At 36.1% G+C, this 22,990-nt stretch overlaps 1 protein-coding gene across 1 annotated transcript in view; it reads right to left on the reverse strand.

Moving 5' to 3' along the window:
• The window catches only part of LOC106657869 (kinesin-like protein Klp10A), a 59,196-nt gene that overhangs the window by 30,652 nt on the left and 5,554 nt on the right, over positions 1 to 22,990 (reverse strand). The window contains exons 2-6 of the mRNA XM_014379562.2: positions 21,466 to 21,560; positions 9,376 to 9,483; positions 6,262 to 6,292; positions 1,779 to 2,154; positions 1,129 to 1,702 (exon numbers count right to left, since the gene is read on the reverse strand). Coding sequence (XP_014235048.1) covers positions 1,129 to 1,702; positions 1,779 to 2,154; positions 6,262 to 6,292; positions 9,376 to 9,483; positions 21,466 to 21,560 — 1,184 coding nt within the window. The remainder of the gene's footprint in view (positions 1 to 1,128; positions 1,703 to 1,778; positions 2,155 to 6,261; positions 6,293 to 9,375; positions 9,484 to 21,465; positions 21,561 to 22,990) is intronic.

Here is a 22,990-nt window from a genome sequence, read left to right on the forward strand (position 1 = left end):
AAGCGTGATATGCCATGTCTTATTATCGTAGCTATTATAAAACTTCAAAAAAATGAAAACTAAGACGGTAGAACCTTTCATTTTACAGAATCCTACCTTCCGAAAGTATAAAATGTCCATAAATTACGACCACATTGATTTGCCAGCCAAATAAACATGCAAAATGTCCCCTCTGTGACCTGTCCTGGACTGAGAATCGATTGTTTCCATTTATTAAACACATTTTAAAAAATATCCAGCAATATTGTGGTACATGGGCTCTATTCTAGACATCCTAAATAAAGTTTTTTTGTGTCACTCGTCATTTTAAATAGTCTAAAAACAAAGGGCACATAAGTAACAAATGTGTCCTTCAGTTATGTGGAATTTTATATCATTTCAAAAATAGGCCCAGCAAACGTGCTGGACAGTAATTTTGACCTCTCTTATTAAATGAGGGTCATCTTTCAGAACTAAGGTACTCGATTTTTACCCGTAGAATACTCAAATTGTAATTGCAGCTTCACTATAACAATCCGAACAGTAAAATCAAGTGTGCCCTCCGTGACAAGTTTTCATGTTTGCAACAAGAAAATAAACGGATTAGATGATGACCGATATAAAGTAAATATTCCATGAAAAAACAAAGAATCGAGTGATAGAAACTACGGAGGTCCGGAAAAATTAAACTCAAAATAGATGAAAGTAAGTTTTACGGTGTTTCCAATATTGTCCATTTTACCCACTCTAAATATCACACTTATGAAATAATGCACCATATACTACTAAACTATATGAACGCATCGAATGTGAAACTTCAGAGTCCTTTCCCTTGGTTGAATTTTCTTTCTGAAATTTTTCTAAATTTTTCTCGATTTTGAATGTTTGTTTTTTAATTCAATTTTTGACTTCCTTAAACCTTAATTTTTCAAAACTTTATTTTCAAGGCTTTTCTTTTATAAAATAACAGATTTTTCTTTTTCATAATTTGATGTTTTTAATCGATTAATTTTAAAGAAGTTGCACTGTTTAAGTCCATTCATAGACATCTTATTTAATATTTTGTCTTGAATATAATATTATTCAATTATTCAAACCATGATTGTATTGTTATATATGAAATGGCAATCGAAAAATTATTATGCTTACTTGTTGTTTTCCATCTTCTAAGACCCTTAGTTTTTCTTTGTCTGCAAGTAAATCAAATACTTTCCCTGAGTAAATCTCAAAAAAACTCGCTGAAATTATTAAATTCAGAGGACGGTATTTTGTCATTTTAAGGCACTTAAATACATCTTTTGCAACCATAGCATATATTCCTTTTTTGCAATCTTGAACTTTACCATTAAAGTCGCCGCCCATCGTATGGGTTTTCCCGCTACCAGTTTGACCGTAAGCAAAACATGTGGCCATGCCTCCTTCAAATATGGTTGATACTAAAGATTTTGCAGTATACTTATAAACCGTTTCATTTGAACAGGATTCATCAAAAGCATAATCGAATCTGAACATTTGGTTTTCCAAGTATTTAGTCAAGTCAACCTTTGCTTTAGGTTCATGAACCACAATTTGATCTTTCCTCGGAATACTTACAACATCAATTTCTTTTCGTGCAATTTCTTTTTTATTTAATGGTCGTTTTCGAACGCATACAGTGATTTGATGATCTTCAACAGGATCATCTTCATTCAAAGGATGAAATTCAATGCTGTTTTGATATTCTCTATAAAACAAAAATGATTGTATTAGATAATTAAATAGTTAACTAATGAAATACCATTAATAATACGTTAATAAACCTTATCATAGCTAAAAATTCCCAGTTTGGATTTCCTGGATCAAGATTCATAAGGGCTTCTTTTTCTTCTTTTAATTCGGCTTGACGTAGCCGTCTTTCTTCTCGGTTTTTCTTCAATCTTTCAACCTCTTTGACAACATTTGATCGACGATTTCTACCGTTATCTAAAAATTGTTGATGATGGGTTTGAACTTTTTGTTTATAAGCACAAGAATTTGGTACAGACGTGGTTGACGTAGTAGGAGTTGGTGGTATATTTTCAATTTCGCGACGACCAGAATATTGACAGTTTTGATTATCTTCATTTCCATTAGAAGAATTCGGCATTATATTCGTGGGTCTATTAATTTGCCTTGAAGATGGCTTATTGGCAACAGCTGAAATTAAAATTCGCAAACAAAATTTAAGTCCTTTGATGTAATTAATATTTAACATCATCATGAAATCCGGGTTTTACTAATCATTATAGTATTATTGAAAAAATAATGACAATATTTCACTCAACAATATTGATTTACTGATAGTTTTATGATAAGTGTAACAGTCGCTAGCACGGACAAAGTATCAAGGAACTTCGCTTGGTTAATTCATTCGTCACGCTTCGGCCGAAAGGCCAATTGGGTGGTCAGCAATATTGCGGTTGACCTCTAATAAGAAAAGCCTCTCATCCCCGGGTCACAGATCTTCTCTGAATTTTCTTGGGGGTCTCCTAGTACATAATAATGAAGCCTAATATGATTAGTTTATTCTCATACACTCTAAACTCAAAAGAGTAACTTTCGAGCCTCAAAAAAATAATCTGCGTTATATACTTTTTTTAAAAAAGTAAATGGTGGCTACAAAAACAACGCCATTTCACGGTGCTGGTCGCGAAGAAAATTCCATTTTAAAATATGCCACGAACAAAATTCCAATTCAGATTGTGCCACGAAAAAAATTCCATTTCAAAATATGACGTGGAAAAAAATTCCAATTCAGAAAATGACACGACAAAAATGCCGATTCAGAAACATAATACTACCGTACCAAAAAATGGCCTGATAGTCGAGACTCATTCAGAGATGGCTTTTTCTTCGCGGCACTTTCTGAAACGGAATGAAATGTCTAAAATGTATTTGTCATTTAACTTTTTCATGTTTTAAACATATTTTCCAATAAAGAACCCCTTTAACTCAATTAGGTTATTATATCACTGTGAACGTTTTAAGGAGGCTCTTCACATCATACAAAAGATCATCCAACAAGATAAAACTTATATCAATCGATTTGTTAGATCTTCAAAATGAGATTCCAAAAAAAAACATGTGGTTGACGATCAAACTTTCGAGATAAACAAGTTTAAAAATGGCGATTTTAACACGGGCTCTTATAGGACGCGGTCTTTTATTGTTTATAACTAATTTAAAAGATCAACCATCTTAATGAAAAATATATTTTCTGAAAGAGAAAGTTCCAAGCTTTCGATTGGTATGTTGAAAATTACCCCTTAACGAACTAACTAATGAGTAATTAAACAAAATGTGCGTAAAATCATTGATTTCGAATAGTGCGAGCGGTTGTCTGCCTAATGCGAGAAAGGGACAGACAGATGGGAAAATAAATGAACATGTGTTTTCGATCGGAAATTTTTTCAGCTTTCACATGGTCTAGTCGGATTTTCCAATAATTTTCATTTTCATTAGGTAAAAAAGACTTGAAGGTCTACTTTCTACTTTTTCTAATTTCTAATTTGCTCCATTTGAACGTTCTATCGACGAACCGTACCTCGCTTCAGAATAAGTTGTGCAAATTTCTAAGGGCAGCATAAACTATAATTCTACCGTGTTCCCAATTCTGCTTTTCTTCATATGAGTCGTACAGAAAAAATGATTCGCGAAATAAAGTGTTCAGAAATTCGGTTAGAATTTCTTTCAAGTTCTCGAGTCGTACTGCACAGTGTGCTTGAACAGCATATAGGTTTGCCAAAAATACCACCAAATTCTGTAGTAAGTGTTCGAAAGTATGTAAACCACTGAATATGAAACCGTTCGAACGAAAATCTTAGCTGCTACTCTAGTGAAATGTTCCCTTAAACTGCATCAAACCTTTATTGCCATTATTTAATATTGCTGTTTTTTTAGGTTTGATGATTTGAAAAATTTTAAACTCACTTTAATCTATATTCACAGTTGCATAGCTTTAAAGTGCAAAAACCACCTTTAATTTGGTTACATTGAAAACATTTTAAGTTGTATAGAACCGGAGATACAGCTATATGAAGTTTCATGAAAAATCCATGCATTAAATCTAGTTCATTAACGGTTCACAGATTTTAATACTTAAAATCGAAAATAAATAAGCTCTCATTTAAGGGGACACACCTGTGTTTATACCTATAAATGAAAAACATGAAAATTAAGAATTACTATTACAATTTTTTGTTTCTGATATAAAAATATGTTTTTATAGGTCCTTTTACAACAAAAAATATGTCTGTAGTTCCTTTTATTATTGAAAATCATCCATCAAACATGTATATTGACTTGTGATTTCTAAGTCATTGACCGCATGATTTTGAATGCAATTTTTCACCAATCCGGATCCTTGCTGTCTCAAAAGTTTTGTAATAAAATTCTTTTCCACTTAAGAGTAACAGAATTTAAATAAAAGGCTTGGAAAATTTTTTTCATTCTAAAGTACAAAAAAAATGACAAAAATAGCTATTTTAATGACGCTTATTGCTATATTTGGAGATTAGTAGATTAAAAAAATAACTAAATAAAAAATCTGCTACACTCAAGTCAATTTTACACTTAAGTCAATCTTAGAAATACCAAGTCAATATACATGTTTGATGGATGATTTTTAATCATAAGAGAAACTACAGACATATTTTTTGTTGTAAAAGAACATATAAAAACATATTTTTACATCAGAAACGAAAAATTTTAATAGTGTTCCTTTATTTTCATGTTTTTCATTTACAGTCATAAACACAGGTGTGCTCCCTTAATAATATTAAGCACAGCTAACGAGTTCATTCTCTAACTGTGGTGCCCTTAAAATGATCTTAAAAAAAATGTATTCGAACGTGAAATTTTTCGCTTTTTTCAAATTTGAAATAAAAAATGGGGGTCAACGTGTAAAAAATAGATTTTTGTTCGCTGTAGCTTAGAGGTTATGTTCAAGGTCATATTCAAGGTCACCGTTGGATTCCTCGTCAAAAAATGAGTTTATTATGAGAATTTTGATTTTTTTTTAATGCTTACTTCGCGATAATTCGAAGAGTTACCAAATAGTTTTGCAACCCACTTTATAATGTATATTGCCTATATAAAGGCTAAAATATCGAATTTCAGGAGCCTCGTTCTCGGTTATAGAGGCAAGAACCAAGACCCTAACCTACAGAGCCTTAAACTACATATATGTAGTTCTAATAATTTCTCATAAAATGTCGTAAAGATTCATTCTACCAGACTGGAGTGATAGGCTTAATGAAGTCCGACAACTTTTCGAACGGTAGCCCTGAAAGGGCCTGAAACCGAAAAGAGTTTCAGAGTTTACACTCTGCAACTGACAAGACGACTCGTGTAGAACTTCAACGAAAGTCGAACTTCAACGAAGTCGTGGATCGCACTCGCCGAATGACTTAAATCGAGTCACTGAGGCTCGAAGTAGCCGATACGTAAGCCCCGGCGAGGATACGTTGCTTGTGGGTGCCGGGGCTGCGCCACCTAACGGTCGCTGGCAAAGCTTCTCAGCGTAAAGGTGGGTGAGGAGGCTTGAAGAGGAGCGAGAAATAAGAAGGCCGAGTAATTTAGTACAACTCAGGTTTTATTACGTTCCCTAGGCCAAGCTCTTGAGGGCGAGCGAGTTTTGACTCTGGCAAGTCCAGGAGCGGAACTGCGTACCGACTCGAATCGGCACTGCCTTTCATAGCGCTGGCCGGTCGGCGCGCGAGCCGGCGGCGGCTAAGTGGCGGAGTGGGAATACGCACGCACGGGTCTTGTGCCGTGGTGCGGGTAACAGGAGTTACAGCCTATGGAAATCTTGAAAAAATTTATAAAAACGGTATTTATAAACAAAAAGTAATTTGTTCGGGTATCAGAGTGTGTAAGGTTAATAGAAAAAAATCCTTGTCTTGAAGACTGTGCATCGCATAATAGGGCTAATGCTGTTAAAATTAAGATTTTCCACGTCCAAGTGAAAAAAACCACTTTTTTTGATAAATCAGTGGATGACAGCCTGCGCAGTGCGTACTGCGCATTTATAAGCATAGCTCTATACAAGAGCTCGCTGTAAAGAACTTGAATTGGAAGAGCCGCTTTGATGTGGAAAAAACAGATACGTTACATAATTATAAAATTGATATTGTTGTGTTCTTTTTTCATTTTAAATATTAAATAATGACAAAATTACAAAGATTGAAGAGGGGTCACTAAAATCATAGAGCAAGTCACCACCACTAATATAATTTGCAATAAACATGATACCTATAAACTTACCTTTCGTAGCAATTGATGATTTCGTCAGAAACTGGAACATAAAAATGATGTATGTTAATTTAACCTTAACTGCGTGCATTATTGGGCATAATAAATATATTAATTATAACATATCACTTATTATTTTCAGACAAAAAACATCGAGTTATGTCTTTGATGACGATTCATTACTGCATAAAATCTTTAAATAAATTTTATTAGTGTAGCAACCACCCTCTATTTTTTTACATAAAAAATGTCAATCCTTCCATACCCAAGGCTTATTTACGGAGAGAGCACATTCTTAAGGAAATTTGACTATTACGGTGATTCCGAAGCCCCGATTTTTACCGACCGAGGATTAAAAGTGTAAATTTGAATAACTTTTTTACTAGACCGATTTTCGGAAAACGGCTCTGTGGAGCCCTCCTTATTGTTTCTGTGAACAAGTGCACCAAATTTCAGCCAATTTCATCGGGTAGTTTTCCCGGGAAACAAGATCCAAATTTTTTATCTCGCAAACAGTAGTCAAAAATTTCGATCCTATTTTCCGGAAAAACTACCCGATGAAATTGGCTGCAATTTGGTGCAGTTTTTGAGTTAGGTTTTTAGGCTAAAAAATTTCGATTCCGTTTTCCGAAAAAACTTTTGAATGAAATGGGATGAAATTTAGTAAAGTTTTTCACAGCAACAATACGAAGGGCTCCACAGAGCCGTTTTTCGAAAATCAGCCTGTAAAAAAGTTACGAAAATATACATTTTCTGTGCTCGGTCGGTAAAAAATGAGGCTTCGGCATCACCTTAATCTACACTTGAGTTGCAACCTACTTGCACGACGATGCCTAACGCAAGACCTTTTTGTAAGGGGACACACCTGTGTTTATGCCTATAAATGCAAAAACATGAAAATTAAGGATTGATATTAAAATTTTTTGTTTCTGAAGTTAAAATATGTTTTTACAGGTCCTTTTACAACAAAAAATATGCCTGTAGTTCTTTTTATTATTAAAATTCATCCAGGATTCCTTGAACGCGTGATTTTGAATGCAACATTTAATCAATTGTATTCCTTTAGGTCTCAAAAGTTTTGTAATTTCATTCTTTTCCACTCAAGTGTAGCAGAACATCAAGAAGAGGCTTGGAAACTTTTTTTTTATATAAAAGTACAAAAGAATGTACAAAGATGAGTAGATTTAAAAAATTACTAAATAAAAAATCTACTACACTTAAGTGGAAAAGAATTTTATAACTAAACTTTTGAGACAGCAAGGATCCGGATTGGTGAAAAACTGCATTTAAAATCATGCGGTCAATGACTTAGAAATCACAAGTCAATATACATGTTTGATGGATTATTTTCAATAATAAAAGGAACTAAAGACATGTTTTTTGTTGTAAAAAGAAAAGGCGAGCAAAGGAAAATGATCAGAAAGTAAGAGAAAAAGTATACGTAAAAAACATGATCAAACATAACGAGCTTACTAGTGAATTCAATATAGTACCGCATACTATAATCGAAGTAAAAGGAGGACATGTCAGAGTATAAAATGACGAGACAGGATTGCAGCAAAGAAGGAAGTGTAGAAGGAGAATGTACCCTGTGTGAGAAGGAAAGTCAAGAAACCCAAAATTGAAAAACAATCATTGAAAAATTATCAAACCTAAATTGAATAAAAATGTTAACACTGTAATGATCTGTAGATCATTAATTTAATAAATGCCTTGACAAATAACACGCGTCGAATGTAAGTCAATAGTAACGTATAAAATAGTACAGCTCAGATAAGAATAAAGCAGTATGAATGAGCACACGCATAGGCAGTGCGGTGTTGTATGAGTGCCTACACAAACAGGCGAGCACACCACAGTATGAGTGCCACGGAAGCGCGACAAAATCTCCGGCGACACAATCTCCGCGACTAAATCTCCGGGACGAAATTTCCGGGCGACTAAATCTCCGTGACATAATCTCCGGGGACAAAATCTCCGGCGAATTTTATTTTATATTTTTCTACTTATTAGATGTTTATTCCGTTTAGATAAATTCTTGTTAAACGCGATATCTAAATCTACATATCTAAATATTTTTATTACACATAATATCTAACATTATTTGTTTTTCTTCCTTCTACTCGTGCTTTTGGTATGTTTATAAGTGTGTTTGGGATGCGTGATAGTTTGTTGGGATGCGTGATAGTGTGTTGGGATGCGTGATAGTGTGTTTGGGATGCGTGATAGTGTGTTTGGGATGCGTGATAGTGTGTTTGGTACGTGTGTAAGTGTGTTTGGGATGTGCGTGTTTTTTCCCGGGAGATTATATCCCGGAGATTTTGTCTTGCGGAGATTTTGCCGCGGAGAAAAAAAACCCACTCGTGCCGGCATGGTTGACACTCGTGTCTTTTCCGCACACTCGTGCTCAAAACCGCCTTTTGGGTACTTGTTGCATAAATAACTATTATATTGCGATATGCACTTTCCTCTGGTTTTCAGTAAGCAAGGGTGAAAACATGTTGACGAATAAGTATGAAAAATTAAAAGTATATAAAGAAGCTCCTGAGCTAAAGAGGGAATCATAAGACTTACAACTGTTAACATGGGCGAAGCTCTGTCCGATCGAAATTTGTATCTATCATTTAAAAAGTTTACGTGTTCGCAAGTGAGTTGAAGTGTCGTGAAACTAGATCATCAACATATCTGCTAGCTTTGCCAGCTACAGTATCCTTAAAGGTTCTGCCGTTCAGCAGTCCTTGTGTTGTATAAACGTTTTTTCTAAACTTAATAGTTTAAATGATAAAAAGTGAAACGTAAAAGTAACTTTTTTCACCAGAGTAGCAATTTTGTTGGAAAAAAAAAACGTTGACTAGATGAAACAGAGTTTTGTAAAGTGCAGACATTATTTTGAACACTCTCATTGGAAAGAGCACCTTTAAAAACACAAGATTTAGTAGTTTCCATATTTTTTGTCGGTTATATTAAGGCATGGTTAAAACGGAAAGTTGTAAGTCCAAATCGTGTCATCTGAGTATTAATGGGCTAAGTAGTTAGAAAAGTAAATTTATGTTCAAGTTTGAAGAATAGGTGAACTAACTAATGCGCATAACAGAAAAGTTAAATAGTAAAATAAAGTAACATTACCTTTGATTTGGTGTTTGTTGATGGTACTTGACTAGAAGATTGATTCGATGACGGAAGTTGGTTGGAATTAAGTTCCGGGTTGAGGGAAAACAGTGCATCAATTTCAACCTATAATATTATAAAATATCAGTTTTGAAAATTGTGTAGTTTTAATAAGTTTTAAACAAAATTTTTTCTTGAAGGTTTTGTTTTGATGAATGTTGATAAAGTAAATTTAATTTACAATTGGGCTTCTCTCTCTCTCTCTCTCTCTCTCTCTCTCTCTCTATCTCTCTCAAAGTGTAAACACGCGTTTTGATCGTGCTCCGCTGTTGCTGCCGCTAAATACCGATGAATTTGGTCTGAAAATTCAGTTTTTGTTTGTGTGCGTGAAGTGTGCTGTTGGCCGACTGCTACCTCAGTTTCAAGTGCATTCATCATCTCAGAGGCTGCACATAGCGAAAATTCATAAAACACGATAACCTCTCAGATCAACTTAGCTATTATTCCGCCTTCTCTAAGTGTGTGTTTACTTTCACGCACGCTACTGTGTGAATTTTCGCGCTCTTAGTAATATAAATCTATATCAACAAGGTGATAAGCGTGGAGCATTGAATTTAGCAGGATTGTCACTACTGTGACCTCGACATCGCTCACCTACTCAACTTCAACTATAACATCAGTGACAACTACTTTAGCGGCCAATTTTGCAACATCACTAGTTACTACTCAGAATCTTGTCGCTTCCAACACGGTAAACTCAACTCAAACTACTACACCAAGTTATGCGAGTCCATGTACCAGCAACAACGAGATTGGCTTCCTCTACTTAATCTACTCGTCCAAAGACTTGAAAAAAGATTCAACTGGCTTGAGCCATACTTGAGGCATATCGACGACAGGCAGAAAGAAAGAGGCTACAGTGCAAGCCTTGCATGTTGAGCACGAGAGGCCAATTGCTCAGCTATCGTCCCAGATCCGAAGCCTCAGTGAACTCATTACACCAAATAATACTGCGAGTACTGGCCTCTCACACCCGATGATATAGACACACGGATGATATAGACTCTTTTGAGGTGCGATACAGTGGTTTGCCGCTGAGCGCACCAGTCAACCTTGAGACTGTGACTTGCCCACGAGCGTTTTGTTTTTCAAACAATACTTGCATGCACTCCGAGGATATTGTTGCTTTACAGTCTGAACTAACATTGTGTGTGGTTTAAAAGTGAAGCGACTGGATCCACTTGCCACCTTAACCGACGCTTGCGAGGTGCTGATCTCTGGAGTTTCCGCGATTACTAAACTGATGGACGAATAGGTTTCTGACAAGGTTTTCTCGGCTATGGGCCTAGACAATTATATGGGTTTGTGGCACGTACTAGACCGTGTTGCCCGAAAACAGTGAATGCCAACCATTCCAAGGACTAAAGAGCTTTTGTTGTTAAGTTTGTGTCTCCTAGTGACAGAGATGATTGTCTGATGCATGCTGTAAGCTTACTGCTTATAGTAGTCATGCATTTTTTGGCACTGGGGGTGGCAGCCGACTCAAGCTACATGCGTGTTGGCCAAAGCGATTCCATAGTATTCTTAGCAAGGCTTACGCTACATCACTTGAGCTAAACTATGCTACACCCACGGTCCGGGACCTCACAGTTTTGAAGTGAAACTTCTTTAGTCACGATAGGTATGAGGAATAAAACTGTGAAAACCGAGCGTACGTATAGGCGAGCGGTGACGGGCGCGATAATCGTAGGAATGCCAGCTATCGTGCTAGCAACTGCTGGCTATCCTCTTCGGTTGCAGAGTTTTAGGCGCGCATCTACTGCTAGGCACTCGGCGTTTATGTCTACGCAACGTCTACGGAGCGTCGTGTAAGTCTCGAATTAAAAAAAACGATTTAAAAAAAATTCTATTTCATTGTCAGTCTAGTGTACGCAAGATTTTTTAATTTAAAAACAGTGAAAAAAATCGGCAGTCCATTCGCACACGAGTCTATGTGCTGTACTTTACCTGTCTCATATAAAAGCATTGAGAGATGTATTTTAAGTAAAGCTTGGATATGGCATAACAGCAAATTTGATGTTAAAAAGTTCAAACATATTATGTAATATATTAAATAAAAGTAAAATTTGACTTGAGTTCATTGAGAGGAAATTTTCAAGTATTCAAATGTACTATTTGTACGTTACTAACCAGTCGAAACTACAGCCTGTTTATTTTGAGGATGGCCTAAAGAGACTTGGACCGAAATTGGAATAACGCTTGCCTACTTCAACCACTGGAGTAACTCGGCAACTCTTTACTTTCTCCAAAGATTAATCAAGTTTTCTAGTTTTCACAAGCAATAAATTTTCACTACATTTCCTATTTTAAATCACATACACAAGATTAAATTTTTTTTCCTACATTACTCCAATTCAAATTTTATACTTTTCATCACCGCCATGCCTTCATTGTTCATCAGCTAGTTTGCATCCTGTAGAGCGAGAGGTTGTTTTTATTATAGTCAAATTATTAGTTTTGTGATAGAAATATTGTAATTAATGCTCAAAATTGGCATCGTTTACATTGATAAGTATTAATGCGCTATATTTATGAAATTATACTGACATCATTATTGTATCTGTTGTGCCAGATAGGGCCTAAGGCCGAATAAAGTTATTTATCTATCTATCTATCTATCTCTCTAAATGAAGACATGGTTTCGAAAGGATATTTTATCAGCTTCCTTATGGTGCCGCCCGATTTTCCGATAAATTTCATTTTCACAAGGAAAAATCAAAAATAAACCACAAAGTTCACTTTTTCCGTACTGAATTTTTCGAGATATATAGCCCTCAATGTTCAATAGCGATTTTCTTAGTGAAAATTGCATATTTTGGAAAATTTAATAATAACATCAGAAAGCTGAAGAAATTTCTGTTCTCGATTTTTCGTTCTCTAAAACACAAAGTTGACAAAATAATACTTATCATCAAATTTTGTGTTCACATAATTTTTTATCATCCCAAGACCCCTACGAACAATTTGCAGGGATCCAGGCCCTCATGCAAGCAAAAAACAATTTCATCTTTTTTTGTTAACGAAACAGCATTTTATTTTTAGAAGCCGTGTTTTCAAAACTGCAAACATTGTCAAAGAAGAAATAATCATTAGTATGAGTACCACAAGAAAATGCTGACACCTTTAGAAAGAATTTTTGGTCATTAATTGAACTATTAAATAAAATAAGAAAGATAAAGTCAAAAATATTTATAATTGTTGTTTATTTTTCTTATTATATATCTAGTTCGTTTTCCCAATTGTCGTATTTCCCGAATCTCGCGGCGATTATATTTTATAATATAGATAGATAGAAAGTCTCGTACGAACCTTCAAAGAGGAAAGACATGTGTTTAGATCACTCTAGCAAAACAAAAACAAAAAAGATATAGCACTCGTTTCCACAAGCCTACGAATCGAAATTCTCAAGCCTCACAACTGAACTCTAGACTTTATCTTACGCAAAACCACATCAACGGACGAACTAAAAAGCCCAATTCTGAGTCTGGATAAGAACTTGGGCGACAAGATCGAGGCCTTGTCCAGCGACGTAAAGTCCTTCAAAGGCGAATTTCAATCGCTGAAAAGGGAGACACGGGAACTACGCGAACCGAACAATGCGCTTCAAGAAGAAGTGGACACTCTTAAAAAAGAATTGAATAACATCCAAGCAAAAGAGAAAAGGAACAATATAATCATATTTAACGCAGAAGACACGAAGCAATTTAACAACCAAATCAAGGAAAATTGAATTTCTCACAATTAGCGAGATAAACATTAAAGACAGTGATATTGTCAGCATTTCGATCAAAATTAACGATCACTGCGCATAGAGCTATTGGAAAATAACCTCAAGAAGGAACTCTTCGCTAAGCCTAACAATCTCAAAAAGCGTGGCATATACCTGTCGAATGTTTTGACCGTGGTGCAACAAAAAGTACAGAAGGAAACTTGTTGAAGCACAAATAGAGCTCCAACCTTACAATGTTACGACAAAATTAAGAAACGAGCACTTGATAGTGAATGAAAAAAAGTACCGTCTCACGCAGTCTCTGAACTTAATTGCCAGCCTAAAAAACGAAGTAAACTTGAACGATCTATAAAGGAATAACCTCGAAAGTAACTCCCATACGTTCCTACCTCCAGGCCAGCAAGGTTAACAAGAGTGCGCCTGCACAAAAAGCCTCCAAAGCTTAATAACAACTAAATAAAAATACGCACAAATCTGCGCGTGTTCTGTTCTGGAATGCAGCAGGCCTTAAAAATATACAAGACCTGCAGTCAGATGTGCAACAATATGATATAGTATACATGAGCGAGTCCTGGTAAAAAAACGCACCTACGCTGCCAAACAATTTCAACAATCTAAGCTTCCAATGCATATCCTCGCCAGCTGTTAGAACGAATTCAAGAGGACAATGGATGGACTTGCATGCTTCTATAACAGGGACCAATACAAGATGGTAAAGTTATATTCAACCAACGAACACATAGTATTTAGAGTGCAAAACCTCAACGCCACAATAGCATCAATATATGTCGACATAAAACTCTTTGATGAACTCCTGGAGGGCCTTCTTGTACACATTGGCCTAGTTGAGGCGAGATATCCGTCCGATCGATTGATCATCGGAGGGGATTTCAACTCCAGAGTGGCACTAGGAAACAACGGATTGGACCCATGCATATTCGAAGACTCGCTTATTAATGAAAAAAGAATGAGTTGCGACAAAAAAATGGACACAAGAGGTAGAAGGCTTTTCAAAATTATGGAAGAGCTGGGCTTCCTGCTGATCAAAGGCCAAACGAACAATGACAGAACGGGAAAGTTCACGCATATATCAACCCTTGGAAACTCAGTAATCGACCTAGTATGGTTCTGCTCTGGCTCCATCAATCTCATTAGCGACCTTGAAGTACTCCTGACCCACACGATGTTCGACCACTTGCCCTGCGCCCTTACTCTCTCACACTCTACAGAAATAATCAGTGCTCCGACGCACGTAAGCACGCACAGATTCAAATGGATGCGTGACAACTGGGACACATATTTTAACAACTTAAAATATTCCTCAAGCGTTTGCAACATCACGAGTGATGTGAATGAGATAAACGAAAAGCTTTTAAACCCAATAAAGAAATCTGCCAGAATTTTCAAAATGGAAAGAAAGACACAGGCAAACTACAACCGGGACCCCCCAGACATTCAAAACTGCAAATGTGAACTACAATCGTATCTTCGCGTCTGCAAAGAAGCATCTTTTTCTGCGGAGTCCCTGCATATTTATCAGGCAGCCAAAAAAACAATCGAAACACTTGTAAAAAGAGAAGGAAAACTAATCATGGGTGAGAAAATTAATGATAACTCACAGGCAAAAAAGTCTGATAAATTCTGGAAAGCCGTCAAGGCATTACAATACAAGTCTTGCGACAATAACGCCGTAACTGTAAACGAATGGGAGGAGTACTACAGAAGTCTTCTTCCACAACGCCTCTCAGCACCATTTCAGCCGGAAGGCAACCATTTACCCCGACTAGACGATGATATAACCTACCGTGAAATTGAGGAAAGCTTGAAAAAAATGCAAAGCGCGCAAAACCCCAGGTGAGGATGGAATTTCCTATGAATTCTTTAAGAGCCTACCTCAAAATTGGAAACTCTACAAGAATAGCCTATTCAACGAAATCTGGAGGAATGCTGATATACCGGAAGCCTGGACGCACATCATGGTAACCAAGCTACCCAAAAGTGGTGACAACAGCGATCCAAACAAGTATCGACCTATTGCGTTAGTTAACGCGATAGTAAAAATCTTCACACAAATAATACATGAAAGGCTATACAACTGGTGCGAGGATAGCGACTTCTTCCCGAAATTCCAATCAGGCTTCAGAAGAGACAGAAGACGTCAAAACAACATTTTCTTCTTTTCCACAATCATCCAAGCCCAGATACTAAGACCTAAAATCAAAGTATACACCTTCGTTGACTTCAAGAGAGCTTTACCCTCCGTCAACTATGACCTGCTGTTTCAAAAAGCTTCACTCACTGGGAATAAGCGACAAATTTGGGCACTTTCTCCACAAACTATACACGAACGCAAAAATGGCAGTCAAAAATCAGCACAGCAAAACGAGCCTTATGGACATCTTTGAAGGGCTACTTTAAGGGCAGACCTTGAAAAATATCTGCGAGAAAAAGGCACAAGAGAGATAACAATCAAACAAAACATCGATATACTCCTGTTGGCATACACCGACGACATATCCATCAAGCTAGACACACCAGCAATGTTGAAAAGGACCCACACTGCACTATTCAATCAGCAAACTCACTGTCAATGTAAAAAAAAACGTATTTATAAAGTGTTATATGTAACTTTTATTATAAAGAGGAAGAAGTAAAAATCGTGAGCCAGTACACCTACCTAGGAATTGACTTCGCAAAGACCGGCACCTCGGACACGGCAGCAAGAAGCATACTAAGAAGGGCAGCGCTTGCAGCAAACCCTGTGGCCTCGCTGATAAACCCCACCGAAATGAGCTCAAGGACGCAGTTAAATAACCTGTTTGATTCGCTCATCGCCTCAAACCTCTGCTACTCAAGCCACATATGGACGCCTGCATATGCCGTGCGACTGAAGACCAAGAGAGACCACGTGGCCATAAAAATATTTAAACATACGCTCAATTTTGTTCACCATATAATAGAACTGGAACCCAGTAGATACTCAAAAATTTGCCTGAAAAAACTCCTAGAAAATCTCAACAAGGATAAGAATAGAGAAAACTGGGCGGCTAAGGTAAAATCAAACTTCCATGAACCAATAGATGAGCTGGGCATTTGAGAAAACCTGAATCTTCTCTCGAGCAATAAAGTCAGAAAAAGGCAAATTAAGAAGTATGCGCAGCACCTAAAGAACCAAGATCTAGAGAGAATGGGAAAATCAGCATACCTCATGATCACCAGCTAGATCCCAATAGGGTATTTGCATGAAAAAAAATCATTGAAATAATTACGTTATAGTAAAATATACGTATCGTGGAATGTGGGACTAAAAAACTGAACAATTTTGAACAGTCAGGTAATTTTTAATACGAGAATAAAAATCAAAAAAATTCGAAAATTATTTTCAACTCCACAAACGATTTTGATTGGTCCGCATAACTGTGACGTCATACTTATAACCTCAGTCGGCTGCTGTACGTAATTTGTATACCCATATGGTCAAATCTCAAAATAAAATTCCGTTTCGTTAACAAAAAAAGGTGAAATTTTTTTTTGCGTGCCCAGTGGCCCTGACCCCCGCAAATTGTTCATAGGACCTCCAGAAGTGAAAAAAAACGCATGAACATAAAATTTGAAAATAGTTAATTTTTTTTGGGGCACTTTTGTGTTTTGGACGCCGAAAAGTCATCTTTTCACGCAAATACGACTTATTACTCGATTTCCAAGTCGTTGAAAAAGTATCAAAACTCATCTAAAAATTTTAACTGACCACTGTATTCGATAGGAAATTTTCTCAGCTTTCCGATGGTACTATTCGATTTTCCGAAATATCCATTTTTCACCGCGAAAATCGCCATCAAACTTGGGGGGGTAAATATGTCGAAAAACTCGGTGCGGAAAAAGTGAAATTTTTGGATAATTGTTGATTTTTCCTTGTGAAAATGAAATTTTTCGGAAAATCTAACTGCGCCATGAAAAAGCTGAGGAAATTTCCTATCGAAAGCATATCTTCATTTATTTTTTGAGTCTAATTACGAGCGAATTTCGATTGTAGTGAGCCGTGCAACGCTAAAAACCTCAAGACCGCTCTGAAAGCTGAAAACGGAGAACAGGGCAGTCAAAATACGTTTGTATAGGATTGTGATTCGGCTCAAAAAATAAATGAAGATGTGCTTTCGATGGGAAATTTCCTCAGCTTTCTCATGGCGCAGTTAGATTTTCTGAAAAATTTCATTTTCACAAGGAAAAATCAACAATTATCCAAAAATTTCACTTTTTCCGCACCGAGTTTTTCGACATATTTACCCCCCCAAGTTTGATGGCGATTTTCGCGGTGAAAAATGGATATTTCGGAAAATCGAATAGTACCATCGGAAAGCTGAGAAAATTTCCTATCGAATACAGTGGTCAGTTAAAATTTTTAGATGAGTTTTGATACTTTTTCAACGACTTGGAAATCGAGTAATAAGTCGTATTTGCGTGAAAAGATGACTTTTCGGCGTCCAAAACACAAAGTGCCCCAAAAAAAATTAACTATTTTCAAATTTCATGTTCACGCGTTTTTTTTTCACTTCTGGAGGTCCTATGAACAATTTGCGGGGGTCAGGGCCGCTAGGCACGCAAAAAAAAATTTCACCTTTTTTTGTTAACGAAACGGAATTTTATTTTGAGATTTGACCATATATATGGCCGATTCTCTGTGAAATCGAATGGCCAAAAAATTTTTTTTTCTGCAAATATGAAAAACTTGCTGTTCCCGATGTCAGAAATGTCCCCAAATTTTATTAGAATTTTTGGGACCATCTATCACTCTTTTTCAGGGGCCCGAAGTTGGCCATTTTAGGGTTTTTTTGAAATTCATGAAAAATCACAAATATTAAAATAATTCCTGGATTAAAGTAGAATGATTCAAAAGTAAAAGTGCCCAGCAACTTTTTTGTTGGAAATTGTCCAAATTTTCAGAAAAAAAATATGCCAAAGTGATTGGAACAATCTAGGTAAGTGTAAAGCAAAAAAACTGTTAAGTGGACATAAATGATGAAATCTAATCGAGTTCGAACCGGACTTTCATTTCCTAAACTATGTAAAAAGCTTCCCAAAGATGTCAACTACTGCCTTATAAAGTTTTGTAATGGGTCTTAAAGTTTAACGCAATGTAGACAACAATGTGTGGCGAAAAAACATGCAAAAAAGGTCAAAAATAGGCCCAAAATGCCTAAAATCACCAAAAACAGCCATTTTCAGCCTTTTTTGCATGTTTTTCGCCACACGTTGTTGTCTACATTGCGTTAAACTTTAAGGCCCATTACAAAACTTTATCAGGCAGTAGTTGACATCTTTGGGAAGCTTTTTACATAGTTTAGGAAATGGAAGGCCGGTTCGAACTCGATTAGATTTCATCATTTATGTCCACTTGGCAGTTTTTTTGCTTTACACTTACCTAGATTGTTCCAATCACTTTGGCATATTTTTTTTCTGAAAATTTGGACAATTTCCAACAAAAAAGTTGCTGGGCACTTTTACTTTGAATCATTCTACTTTAATCCAGGAATTATTTTAATATTTGTGATTTTTCATGAATTTCAAAAAAACCCTAAAATGGCCAACTTCGGGCCCCTGAAAAAGAGTGATAGATGGTCCCAAAAATTCTAATAAAATTTGGGGACATTTCTGACATCGGGAACAGCAAGTTTTTCATATTTGCAGAAAAAAAAATTTTTTGGTCATTCGATTTCACAGAGAATCGGCCATATGCATCTACTGATAAGTATGACGTCACGGTCCACTCGCACAGCTTTGGGCGCTTTCGGCGCGTTCTCGGCCGTTTGAAAAGTTGTATTTTTTAAAAAATAAATTTTTAAGTAAAAACGCAATGAAAAATTAAAAAAAAAAATTTTTATTGATAATTCATATATGTTGATTTCAAAAATATCCTTACTTTTTTTTATGCAAATACCCTATTCGGCATAATACCTGCTCATAGCTGCTCAGAAATTGACCTCTAAAAATGAAAAAATTCATGGCGCAACTAAAATTGAGGAATAAATACTCAGCGAGGATAATTGTAGAAGAAACAATCTACAAATTCGAAAGCAGTCACACATGTCACTACTGCAGTATTGATAAAGTGAACATAGTACACTGGCTGTACGACTGCAATACATTCAGTCAAGAAAGGGAAGAGCATCACATAAAATTGTGCAGTCGTGATGGCTAAATGGATGTTAGATACTACATGAGCAACCTAGCCACAAGTGACATTAAACGGATCATGAAATACTTTCTACACGTTTCCAACTGCTCGTCCCTGTCTGAACACATCATCAAAATAAAATAAGCAGGACCCCCAGAACAACACTCGCATTGAACTAATATTTTAATATTTTATACTTAAGTAAAAATGTAATATTTTACGAGTAACTCTATAGAGACTTCTCCTTGTAAAGCCAGTAAAAGAAAAAACAAGTCGAAATAATAATAATATATTAAAAAGATGGATAGATAGATAGATATGAAGCAGAAACGACGTCTGCTTGTATTTTATGTTCTCAAAAACTATCCAATGGATCGCCCTGAAACGTTGCATATACTCTCTTTACTCTATAAGCAAGGTTTCTGTAAAGTGTAGTGCACCTTTTTACCTATATTTTTTTTGAAGATTTTAATTTTTCTCTTTCTCGCCCACTTTTTTCGCTTCGTTCACCTGCTCATTGGTGACGTTCCACAATTTTTCGAAGAAATATGTTTAAACTTTTAATTTGCTTTGTTTACATTTTCTTTTACATCTGTTCATTTGTAAATACATTTGTCATTTTCGTACGATGAATGTTAGTTTTTTTTAAATTTTCTGTTATTCCTAATTATGAATTATACTAGCAAAGTTACTTTTTATACGATTACTAAAAATGCCTTCCAAGCGTGCATCGATTGGTCTCTTATCATCTCGAGCTAGCTATTAAAGAATCTTACGATCTTCCGAAACACCTGAAGACCATCACGAAAGACTGCAAGCTTCTCTAATATAAACTGCTCGAGCCGGCTCCTTGGAAACTAACGAGCACCGTGCAAAGAGATTACAGGCTGATCGTCTACATCAGGTTCGAATTCGTGCCAACGAAACTCATGACCTCCACACCACCTTCGGGTTCAATGAGAAGTGTCAACGTCCTTCCAACACGCTGCGTTTCTCTATGATTCAAGAATTGATTACAGCTGCCATAAAAATGTCTTTACCGGTAAAATAAATGAATGATGTGAATTTTGTGGTGCGTTAAATTAAAAAATTAGCCCCTAGATGTGCTGCTTAGGTAGAAAAGTTAAATTGTCAGAATTGACTGTACCAACAGAGCCATTACTAACTTTGGTAACAGGCGACTTGCATCTATCAAAACATTTCTCAAAAAGCATTTGCGAATAGAATTTGTTTTTCCAAATGACATCGTTTGGTGCAACTGATAATAGTTCAACTGTTCTCTCAAAATTCTCCTTCAATGATCATAGTTACGTATCAACCACCATGCAAATTATATCGCCTTTAGATTAAGAAAGAAGATCAATAATCTTTCAAATTTAAGCTGTGTTATACATCACATTATGTATCTAAATTTTTACAAATATTGTGCATTTATACTGTAAATAATCTCTCTCTTTGCAAACTCTTTGTCTAACTATGTTCTAGTACATTTTTTTACTCATATCTATTACTTTTGTAACGCGTATAACCTCAAGTATAAGCTTGTGTAACATACGGGAATCCATGGCCTAATACATATTCTAATCTAATCTCTCTCTCTCATCATCATCAGAGACGCTTCGTTAAGCTATCTCAGACGCTGTTTTCGAGTCATTGGATTATCAGCTGAGACAAATGAGATCAGTCAAACGTCAACCTCCAGTGTTCTACTACAAAAAGCCCTACACTGCAACATTAGACCACTCATTTGCATTTTTATCTTCCATTGCAATAAATAAAATGTTTTTCATCACAAATATTTTCTTCCTTCCTACCTCCTTCTCACCTCTTTCCTCTTCTAGCATGAGAAGAAAAAATTCAGCATTAGACTGTCGAAGGTCACGGTGCACTCAGTGACGTCTCAACCCTTTCGAAGGTGAGGTTGTCGGTAGGCTAGTGGGTGCCTCAGTTAAAAAATTATCGACTGCAGGGCAAGCAATGGTTTATGCCTTGGACTTATAATCATTACCACAAAAAGGGTTGTACTGTGCTCTTTTTAGTAGAAAATTGAAATAAAGTTAGATATTACTTTTATGAAATGTTTTCTATCCTAAATGTAAGTCATGATGAAAAAAACTTTAATTACTGGAAGTGAAATTAACAATACCTCTTTTCCCTTCGTTTCGCCTCTTTCAAACCATTCCACTGTGACGCTGCGTTGATCCCAGTTGACGCCAGAAACAATTGCTGAGTGAACTCGGCCTGTATAATAAGAAAGAAATATATCAGTAAAAGTTGTATTTATTTTTTTCTTAAAAGTTATAAATAATCTTTCATACGCAGATGTTGAATAAATATGGTACTTTTAGGGGAGGGAATCATGTGGGTCATGATTATGCCAAAAAAAAATCTTAAAGTTAAGGCTAATTTTGTGGAGATTGAATAAAATTATTCTTATTTTTGCTTCGTGTTTTCAGCGTAATATGTGCATATGAGCAATGCCAGGATTCAATTTAAAATTTTTCGACTAGAAACATGTTTTTTTCGTTGGATGCATGTTATAGACATAGAGTAATGTTTGTGAAGGCCTTAGGAAGCTTAAAAAAAAGCGTGAACATGAAATTTGAAGATAGGTATTTTTTTCTGGTTACTCTTGTGTTTTAGAGGCCAAAAAGTCATGTCTTCACGTAAATACGACTATTCACTCAATTTCTAATCTACATTCGATAATAAATTTCCTCAACTTTCCGATGGTAGTATCAGATTTTTCGAAATATTCAATTTTCACCGAGAAAATCATCATTAAACGAGCCGAGCTAAATATTTCACAAGACTCAGTATGGAAAAAGTTAACTTTATGGTTTATTTTTGATTTTTCCTGGTTACAATTACGAAAAAATGTTATAATTAACCGATAAATTCAAAAAGCAGGGTATATTTTCAATTATTAATAATACAAGTATCCTTTGATGATCCTAATTGGGAATACCAAGAACTTATAAAATTTTATTCAAGTTAATTCCCTACAATATTCATTGATAACATTTAAATTTTAATTGATAACCTTGAAAAAAATTTTTTTTGCAAGTTTTAATAAATTTCAGTTTAAATTATTCGGCAGAGTAATCTTGAGAAATCCAAAGGTTTTTATATTCTGTTTTTCATATTCACAGCACTTTTTAGAAACGTAACCCCCCGCGAATATCAAGGAAATCCTGTCTTTCTATTGTATTGGACAAATGTGGTTGCAAACAAATTTTTATGTTCATCTATCATCTAATGTATTTCTCAAAATTTTAATTTTAGAGAGAAAGTCATTCATTCTGTAATGACCTAGTCATATCATCTTTGCGGCCGTAGGCAGGTGAAACACGGGGCGGCAAATCAGCCCGATGCAACACCAAGTCCCGAACGGGCATGCTAGTGTACGGCCGCACACGTACACCGCAGCGCGCACTGGTGTGAGTGCGCACACGGACAGAGCCGTGAACGTTAGTGTGCGACTGCACACGTACACCGCAGCGCGTACTGGTGTGAGTGCGCACACGGACAGAACCGTGAACGTTAGTGTGCGACTATACACGTACGCCGCAGCGCGTACTGGTGTGAGTGCGCACACGGATAGAGCAGCAAACGTTAGTGTGCGCCCACTCACGTACGCCGCGGTATGCACTGGTGTGAGTGCGCACACG

Source organism: Trichogramma pretiosum, unplaced genomic scaffold (assembly GCF_000599845.2).
Source record: "Trichogramma pretiosum strain Unisexual culture from Peru unplaced genomic scaffold, Tpre_2.0 scaffold67, whole genome shotgun sequence".
In the NCBI taxonomy this organism is placed as follows: Eukaryota; Metazoa; Arthropoda; class Insecta; order Hymenoptera; family Trichogrammatidae; genus Trichogramma; species Trichogramma pretiosum.